Source organism: Zingiber officinale, chromosome 7A (genome assembly GCF_018446385.1).
Source record: "Zingiber officinale cultivar Zhangliang chromosome 7A, Zo_v1.1, whole genome shotgun sequence".
NCBI classification, from domain to species: Eukaryota; Viridiplantae; Streptophyta; class Magnoliopsida; order Zingiberales; family Zingiberaceae; genus Zingiber; species Zingiber officinale.
Window position 1 is genome coordinate 123,752,794 of NC_055998.1, and position 9,044 is coordinate 123,761,837.

Sequence of the window (9,044 nt, forward strand, 5' to 3'; positions counted from 1 at the left end):
GTCTCCTCAAGACAGGACAAATTTCAGCAGCAGGACAGGACAGATTCTTGTCAGTATATTTACCAGATGCGAGTATTGTATGCGGTTGATTGATGTTTGGTCGGAGGTATTATTCATTCATGGTTGGTGCCAACCAAGTACATCTTTGGGTTCACGGTTGGTGCAGAACAGTTACGATCTGAAGCTTTTCTGGTTGGATTATTGATGAACCAACAAATGCCATTTCAGGTGCTAGCTAGGAAAGAAGAGGAAGGGCACATACGAAGTAAAGGCAAAGGGTGAACTGTAAAAGAAACAGACAAACTCATGAAAAACTTGGAAAGAAAAAGTGATCTGGTGCCACTGCAAAGCAGAATGGAGAAGAGCTTCAAAGATTTTGGATGACGAGCTTCAATTAGTCTGTACAAGAGTTTACAAGGATTTTTTTTTTTTTTTTTTTTTTTGACGAGATATATAAAATTAGAAACATGTCTTTTTTTTTTATCCAGCATATTAAAAAAAAATCACAGAAAACGGTAGCTCGTCATAGATGTTTGGTACGGGCGTGCGTACATTCGAGGATATGCGACTCATGGGAACTCTAACTTTCGGTGGGCCCCGCTGGGCGCGGGATCTACGGCCTCCGCCGTTTCAGGCGGAGGCGACGGCGATTCGAACCGCAGCGACGCGCACGGCGTCTCGAATGGCGTCGTCTCCTGCGCTTCGTCGTCTCCGCCATCCTCCTCTTCAGGCTCCTCTTCCTTGATGGTGTAGAGAGCCCTCGAGGGGCCCAAGCACACGGCGGACCAACGAGCCAGGTCGCTCTCTTCCTCCTCCTCCTCCTCCTTCGGCTCCGCCTTAGTCGCCTTCGCATGAGAAGGGGCGACCGCAGAGGCAGGCTCGACGCGGGATCGGCGCTTGGAGTTGAGGCAGAGCGCGTGGAAGAGAAGCACCCTGTGTGTGGGCCCCGCGGAGGAGACGCCGGCGCGCTCGGGATCGGCGGAGTCGGGGTGCCTCCGCCGGCGGAAGAAGAGGTAGAGGAGCTCGGCGGTGAGTCCAAGGAGAAAGAGCGACAGGATGAGGATCAGGGCGAAACCAAGCTCGGTGAGGTCACTCATGGCCGCCGGTGGTAGATCAGCGCTAAGAAGAAAGAGAGACCAATAAAACCAAAAGGCAAGGGGCGTTGCGGAAATGTTTAAATGCAGCAGGGGAGGGGGACCGGCTGGTGCCGGTATGGCGTGGCGGACGGAAGAGAAGTGCGATGAAACGATGGCCGGATCACCTACTGAACCGGTGAAGCTGCCGTTGGTGGCGGAATCAAAGGGAGTGTGACATGTATATATAATAAATATCAATAGAATTTCCTTTTATTGGATCGACTGACCACACTTAGCCAGACATGCCCAACTACACACTTCAGGCCCAAATCAAAGGAAGAGGATTGGGCATTTTGGACAATTCAGGCCCAACTAAGCATCCACCAGTTGGAGAAACCATTACTATATCCATCATGTGCAGTGCACGGACTCTGCCTGATACAGCATAGAAGAAGAAGAAGCAGCTTGCAAGATTTTCCTCTCTTCCATCAGTATCTGTATCACACGCTTCTTGTTTTCCATCCATGGCTTTGCTTTGCTATGCTATGATGCCACTGCTGCAGCGTGGCAGTAAACAGGCAAAGCAGAGAGTCGAGGGGTTCACATGCCAACTTTCTCTGCTTCAAAGGCAATGAAGGATCCCTCACTTGTCACACCTTTCAATGCAGCTCGAGCATTTCATTATCTTTATTCCCTTCCTTTGAAGCATGCATCTCCCACTCCAAAAGCTTGTTGTCCTCCATTCCCACTTCTCTTGAAAAGTTTTGATCTGTAGGAGTCCGAAAAATTTGAGCTTTCTCCATTTCGTTCGCAATCTCGGATGCCCTGGCTCTGCAAACCCTAAAAATCCCTCCTTTTTTTGGTTTCTCCATGTCTTTCGTGCGAAGGAGGTTCGTGCTCCGTCATCCGGTGGTGGTCGACGTCGGCTGCAGCTGCCGGCGGCCAAAGCTCCTATCTTTCTTCTACTCGTCAACGAAACCCAAGTCCAGTAAGAGCCCTAGCCTCCTTTCCCCTTACGCTACTACTTCACTTTCTGAAACGCTGACGTCCACTACCACCGCCACTACTACCACAATGACCACCACTGCGACTGCTATTTCCTCCTCCCCCTCCCGCTACGGCGACTTCGTTTCCTCCCCCTCTCCGCCGTTCCGCCCGCCGGCGACGGGGAAGAGCAAGAAGAAGGGGAAGCGCGTGGCGGCGAGGAAGGGGGTGGTGGAGGGGAGTACGGCGGTGGTGAAGGATTCCTCGGATCCGTACCTGGACTTCCGTGACTCGATGCTGCAGATGATCGTGGAGATGGAGATCTACGCGTGGGACGACCTGCGCGACCTCCTCCACCGCTTCCTCGCCCTCAACGCCGCCTGCCACCACCACCTCATCTTCCGTGCCTTCGCCGAGATCTGGAACGGCGTCTTCGCCGCCGCCTCGCCCCCGCCGCCACCCGCCTCCGCCTTCGCGACACGGCCGCGCCGCCGCTGACGCTGACCGCACGCACGCGACCTGAAAAAGAGTCAAAGAAAAGCTAAAAAAAAGTTGAGATCCTGACCCCACCTAGTGCCACGTGTAATCGATCGAGCCCAGTCGGTGACTACACCGGGTGGTGATAGGATCTCAATCCCACTATCAGTGCAATGGACTGCCTTTTAATTGTATTTTCTTCCGGAATGGTAGAGATTAATGTAGGGGGTTCTTAAACTTAATGAGTTTTCGCTGAAGAGGACGTTTGAAATTTATTGCTTTTAGTTTTTAAGCTTCTTGTGGCTAGTGCAGAATGACCAGAAAGCCTTTAAGATCAAACAAGTACAATATCACAAACTTCCTTTGTCACCATCTCTTGCAACAATCTCCATCACTAAATAAATATTTAGGTAAGATTACTCCTTTGAAATAAGGGACAGACACCCCAATTAATGTCGTGTAACATCAATTTCCACCCCCTATGAATTAATGCGAACTCCGAAACTGTCATCCTCATGAAGAGCTAAGTCACGAGGGACAGCGGTAGGCAGCAGGCCCGTGTCCGGTGGTGGTGGAGGTGGTGGCGTCTGATTCCATGGCTGACGGAGAAAGGCACCACTAGAGCTTGAAATCAATGGCCATGGCAGGCGACATTAATGGCCGCTTTTCATTACACTTGGGCTCGCCTGGAATCCTGTGAGCTTCATCATTCAACCTGTTTGATTTTTTCTCAGTGCAGCTTGGCTCGGTTTTAAAGAACCTCCCTGAAATCCAGGCTCTTAATATTGTTTTCCAAGTCACGAATGAATTGAATCGAACTGAATATCTTGAAAAATTTAAAGTTCTAATTCAGTTTGAAATAGGTATATTTGAGTTCAAGTTAGATTTGAAATTTGAAAATTTTAAAATTTTATGTTCGGTTCGAAAGATTTGAACATGTTCACGAAAATTCAAATTATTATTCAAAAATAGATACTTGAAAGGATCAAAATTTATTTATTTAATATATATTTAATTTATATTAATAAAATATTAAAATTCATTAGCTCCTCGTGAACTATCGAATAATATAATTTAAATTCGAGTTCAGCTAAATTCGAACATATTCGAGTTCGGCTCGAATTCAATAAATTCAAATATCAATCGAATATTTTTTAAATCGACTCGAAAAACTCGTAAATCGATTCGATCCGTTTACAGTCTTAGTGCCAAAGATGTCAGAGGAGAGTGATTCAGACGAATTAGTTAGGAAGAAAAGTATTTGATGCTCCGTTTGGTGCCGCACCCTTTTATGTTCCTAAAAGTTGAATGAATTTATTTCATTCATCTCACAGCTGGCTTTCGTCTCGAGCCGTGTTACATTAATTGAATGCGAAAGACTAACTCCCTTTGCATGCATCACAAGCAAACATTGAATCTAATGCAAGATTTAGAAGCTTCTCACGTTGAAACTACAGACAAGAATCTTTAGTTTTATATTTGGCTAATCTCTAAATAATTATATGGATCCATGTGCAACTAGGGCAAGCTCCATTTGCTCCACCTTTTTAATATCTCGTGGACAGATCAAACAAGGGCATGGCTTCCCCATGATTTAGTTTCTTACACTTCAAAGTTTCAATTTGTGAATCAGAAACTTAATTCATACCTGCAAAGTATAATTTATGAAAATTATGATAGATACTTGTGACTTGCTAAACCTGACACCAAGAACACCCAAGCAATCTCCAACTACAGCAGTTTCATCTACTGCTATAATTGGATACGAGCGCGCTTAATTGTCTTCTCCGATCAAAAATATGGGCTTAGTTAATGAGAAAAATCTAGCAAATATACAGTGTGAGGGATTTTGTGGAGTTAAGGATATGATGATGAAGAACTTGGCTCGTTGGTATCCTCCTCTGTTATTCCTTCAATCTTGAAAGAACTGGAAGAAGAGGAGGAGGAGGAGGAGGAGGACGACGAAATGGAGGAGGAGGAAGCATTGATGGCTACGAGCAAGTCCACGAAGGCTCCCACTATGAGTCGATGCGTCTCCTTCGTGTTCAGCCTCAGGTACCACACCAGCAGCTCCTCCAGCTGCTCCCAGTCTCGGCCGAGGCCGTGCGCCGACACCATCTCCTCCATCGACTGCCGGAAGTCACCGTACGGGTCCTCCGAATTCACCACCAGCGCCACGCTGTCCTCGAACGGCTCCTCTGCCTCCGCCTTGGCCTCCTCCATGATCGACCTCGTGCCGCCGCCCCGGTCGAAGAAGAGCCGGTCCGACCGCCTCCGCCGCACCACCGTCTCCGACGACTCGCCCACGGCGGAGTCCGACGACGCCGTGGAGAAGCTCCACTCGTGGTCGGACGTGAAGCAGGAGTCGTTGGATTCGATATAGACCGAGTTCACCGTCTTGAACACCCCGTCGCCGGCGCCGGCGTCGCGGAAGGAAGTCGTCTTTGGGTGTTTGCAAAAATGCCAAGGAGAGGGAGGAGAGAGGCGAGCAGAGGGCCTCGGCGAGTCCCTCAGCTTGAAGAAGAGCGAGCCCAAGCCTAGCTTCTTCCCCATTAGGCTCTCGAGGCGGATGTCAAGCTCGATCTCATTAATGGAGGTCGAGGAAACTTGAGCTCCTTCGCTTTTAAAAACTTGTCATATAATTATAAACACGCATGTTCATGAAGGAGGCGAGAGAGACGCTGTTGAGTATTAAATAAGACATTGAATAGGTCCTTTTCCATCATCCTTAATCTTTGTTTACAAGTCCATACGTTCAGTGAGAACATTAATGATGCACACCATTAGTCTTCCACTAATCACAAACACTAATGACTAATGTCCTTGTCACTGTAAGAAATTATGTCAGTTTCATAAATGATGAGCAACGAAAGAAAGCCATAACAAGTTTGTATTGCTGGATTTACTGTCAACTTGTGAAGGGAAATCAAAAGTGTTGTTGTTCATCCAATTTCCCCTGCACTAATGGAGGAAGAAGGTTTTTCACTGCTATTCATGCTCCACCTTCACAGAATCACAGTTTTTGGGTCTAGTCTTGAGACCACAGCGAATTCAAGGTACATGTCACATCATGCCTCTCTTCCCAGTATAGTAATGAATAAATCAGAAAATCTAGTGTCATTAAATTCTAGGGGGAAGAATTTGAAAAGAGAAGAAAGAAAAGTTATTCAATATGTGTTATTGATAGTCTAAACTATTGTAATGTTCTAGCTAGATTGGACTTGTGTGGATGTAATAACTAATCAATGAGAATAGTGTCCTCCTGTTGCCTTGTGCAGGATTCCCTGCTAAAAATCATGCGTGCGACAAGATCTCAAGTTCCATTCTCTATCTCTGAAGAAAATATATAAGAGCTCTTAAACTAACTGTGGGAAAATTAATTCCACTTAGAAAGGAATTTGCTTATTTCCAATACTCTTCAGGCATCTTTAATCATGCTTGCTTGGAGTAGGGCTGATGTTCATTTGACCAACAGTGCTGCATTCTTTGGACCATAACAGGAGCATTTCCAAGATGTAGAAGCAGCCAAGATAGCAGTTAAGGCAGATGGAAGGACCCTTGACTTGCCTGCAAAATCCAGGTATTACGTTAGACTTAACTTTTTCTAATCAAAGTCAGTTTTGTTGTTGTTGTTGTTGTTGTTGTTGTTCTACTACAAGAAACATCTCCTCATTTCATTGATGTTCTACTGCCCATTTTCGATCAGTTTGGTTGTAAACAGACCCGTTGTATCAGCAGATCATGTTTAATATTATTTGAGTGATTAGATTTAAGATTAAGATAACCATGAATCACATACATGATCATCCATGCTCCCTGTGACTGTCCTGCTGAAAACAAGTCCTTCACCTAATTTATTTTGTTTTCTCCTCATTTTTAATTATATATGTACATACACGATTGAATCGATCATAAATGGTGCCCTGTGCTTAGAGGGGACAGATGATGAAAAACTAGAACTCCATGGATGGGACAACTAGGCTTTGATTCTCTGTGGCATTTGGTGAGGATGCAGGAACCTTTCTTGGAAGATTTTAGGTTCCAAGCATATTTAATTGTATCAGGATCATCATTGATCATGTGGAAAGAAAGAATAGGATTTTTAATTCATTTTCTACACTTGTTTCTTGTTTTATTTTGGAGTCAAATTGAATGCATCACAAGCCATTTTCTAGGATGTTTTAATTGTATAGCTTGAAACTAATGGAACAAGTGGGGAAAAAAAGATTGAGGCTTATAACAAAACAAAAATGTTTGGACAGGTCATGTCAAATCATAATGAATACCAAGCTAAATTATTGGAGATTTGTTTATTGTTTGGTGCTCCCAAATAGAATGTCTAAATGGAAAGTAGAGAAGAAAAAGATTCTTTAAAGAAAACTTTACTTTTCAATTGGGTTTGGTTTACAAGTAACCAAAATGAAACCAAACTAACAGATTGCTAATACAATCCTAACACTTTACTTTTCTGCATGAAGTAGAAAGCCATGCAGAAAGAACAATCTCGAGAGTAGATAGATTGACAAAATAGGAAGTCTTCTCAAAATCCAATTAGATTATCAGAGGTCTAGTATTAACTATGAAACTCAGCACCTCCATAGCCAAAAGAGCCATGTCTAGTTTGCTCAGATTGGAACTCTGGCCCCTCCTAAACTCTGCTCGCTTCCTTCTCTTGATCAATGGTGTGTTATACCTATAAAGACATGATGATAGTGACTTGGTGAAGAAAGGAGATTCATAATACATTCATTTGTTGCTCTTGAACTTGATAGTGCTAGTTGTGTTGTTGATTTGTGGCTCACACCTGAGTTCCTGTTCTTTTCCAAGTGGTTGCAGCACTGATGATACTTCTCGTGAATTACAAATGCTTATTCTTCTCACATGACAAACATTCAAAAGTGGTTGTGATTCCAATTAGTATCTACTGACCACTGAAAAACACACTGTCGCAAAAATATTTTTCTTGCTCTAGTTGTTCATTTCTTATGACTGAAAGTGAATCATTAGCATGTTTTGTAGTATCTTTCTTCTTGTAGCATTTCAATTTCAACTAAGCTAGCTGTTTGGCTAAGAAAGTAATCAAATAATTAGCCACTGATTACTTGAATGGCCACAATCTGACCATGTAAGGTTGACATTGCACAATGAGAGGATAAGAGCATGACTTTTGTAATGCAAAAAAAGTTTTAATGCTTGTGTATACTTTGTCAACCATGTCTTCTTTGTCAATCATTTAAAAGTGTTTTTCAGGAAGCAAATGAAAAGGAAAAGCATGGACAGCAAGATCATTCATGTTTTCAAAACCAATATTGGATTTCATTTGCCTTTTCTATTGTTGGTTCTTTTCTATACAGAATGGCCTCTTCAAAAGAATGTTCAGTTGAATGTTTTCTCTGTTTTTTCCTCCTTTTTCATGATTCTGATTGCCCAATGCTCATACCAATTGATCGAGAGTTAGAAGAAGAAGATGATGATGATGAACAAACTCTTCAAGGGACAACCTAAACAAGTGGATTCATTCTTTTTAGGGGGTTTTTAAAGAGAGGGAAAGAACAATAAGCAAGAAAATTCAAAAAAGAAAAATTGTAATAATAGAAAAACTATAATCGAAACGAGGTGTTACACTTTTAATTAACATGATCAGGTCCCCTTCATGCCCTGCGCTTGTTGCAGCTCTTAGCGGAGGCGCCGCCACCGGCGCAGAAGTCGAAGAGGACGGGGGTGCCGCACTTGGGGCACCGGAGGTCGGCGGCGGAGAGCATCACGTACATGAGGCAGCGCGGGCACCCGCCCACCACCATCGACGCCGCCTCCCCCGGGCTCCCCTGCTCCGCCTCCGACGACAGGCACGAGCTCGGCGAAGATGCCTCCTCGTTCTCCGCCGCCCCCCTCCTCCTCGACGCTTCCCCGCGCGGCGCCGTCGGCACCAGCGACAAGTTCAGCTTCAGGTCCAGCTTCTGCCCTCCCCGGTTCCAGCTCATCTCGCCGTCGAACTAAGAATCCTCGACTGAACCCCCCCTGAATCAACAACCGCAATTCACAAAAATTAAACATCAATAAACCAAACCAAACAAAAACAAAACACCCTTTGTTTTTAGCTCGGCTCAACTGAAATCGCAATTCTCGGCGAGCAACCTCGAAAAATAACCGTGGAGGGAGATGACCGGAGCACCGCCGGAGCTACTTAATTTTGACCAACAACCCCACCGGAAACCTTCACATTTATAGGAAATACGAAGGTGCTGGGAACGAAGGGATTTTAATAATACAGAAGAAAATGGAGCGCTAGTGGAGGTCAACTGGTGGGAAAAAAAACCAAAACGGATTCGACAAAACAATTAAAAAAGATTATTATTATTTTTTTTTAAAAAAAAATTAAAATCGCGCATGGCAACTTCGATTTCGATATTCAATTTTTTGTTGGATTAAAAAAAAAAGAAATAATAGGAATTAAAAATTAGTGGTGTAGGAATGAAACATCCGGGGACACTCTTTTTGTGAGCGTGC

At 44.3% G+C, this 9,044-nt stretch overlaps 4 protein-coding genes across 8 annotated transcripts; 1 reads left to right on the plus strand and 3 right to left on the minus strand.

Moving 5' to 3' along the window:
• Positions 1-492: 492 nt before the first annotated feature.
• On the minus strand, positions 493-1,516 carry LOC122002354. The gene has a single exon (XM_042557493.1). The coding sequence runs from the start codon at positions 1,095-1,097 to the stop codon at positions 570-572; it is 528 nt and encodes a 175-aa protein (XP_042413427.1). The 5' UTR covers positions 1,098-1,516; the 3' UTR covers positions 493-569.
• A 430-nt stretch (positions 1,517-1,946) lies between these two features.
• Positions 1,947-2,558, plus strand: LOC122002353 (transcription repressor OFP8-like). Its single transcript, XM_042557492.1, has one exon. It carries the CDS (start codon positions 1,947-1,949, stop codon positions 2,556-2,558), a length of 612 nt encoding a protein of 203 aa, XP_042413426.1.
• A 1,632-nt stretch (positions 2,559-4,190) lies between these two features.
• On the minus strand, positions 4,191-5,182 carry LOC122000450 (transcription repressor OFP13-like). The gene has a single exon (XM_042554845.1). The coding sequence runs from the start codon at positions 5,088-5,090 to the stop codon at positions 4,395-4,397; it is 696 nt and encodes a 231-aa protein (XP_042410779.1). The 5' UTR covers positions 5,091-5,182; the 3' UTR covers positions 4,191-4,394.
• An 899-nt stretch (positions 5,183-6,081) lies between these two features.
• On the minus strand, positions 6,082-8,791 carry LOC122000451 (protein GL2-INTERACTING REPRESSOR 2-like). 5 transcript variants are annotated; one of them, XM_042554850.1, is made up of 2 exons: positions 8,161-8,635; positions 6,082-6,104 (listed from the first exon to the last, which is right to left on the minus strand). In XM_042554850.1, the coding sequence occupies exon 1, from the start codon at positions 8,516-8,518 to the stop codon at positions 8,189-8,191; it is 330 nt and encodes a 109-aa protein (XP_042410784.1). In that variant the 5' UTR covers positions 8,519-8,635; the 3' UTR covers positions 6,082-6,104; positions 8,161-8,188. The 5 variants fall into 5 exon arrangements, with proteins under 5 accessions (XP_042410784.1, XP_042410783.1, XP_042410782.1 ...); XM_042554849.1 differs by lacking the exon at positions 6,082-6,104 and adding an exon at positions 7,067-7,230; XM_042554848.1 differs by lacking the exon at positions 6,082-6,104 and adding an exon at positions 7,251-8,038.
• Between the last annotated feature and the right edge of the window lie 253 nt (positions 8,792-9,044).

What these genes read in the sequence shown, in the direction of transcription:
- LOC122002354 (XM_042557493.1), bottom strand. Translation starts at nt 1,097, where the DNA reads ATGAGTGACCTCACCGAGCTTGGTTTCGCCCTGATCCTCATCCTGTCG.
- LOC122002353 (XM_042557492.1), top strand. Translation starts at nt 1,947, where the DNA reads ATGTCTTTCGTGCGAAGGAGGTTCGTGCTCCGTCATCCGGTGGTGGTC.
- LOC122000450 (XM_042554845.1), bottom strand. Translation starts at nt 5,090, where the DNA reads ATGGGGAAGAAGCTAGGCTTGGGCTCGCTCTTCTTCAAGCTGAGGGAC.
- LOC122000451 (XM_042554850.1), bottom strand. Translation starts at nt 8,518, where the DNA reads ATGAGCTGGAACCGGGGAGGGCAGAAGCTGGACCTGAAGCTGAACTTG.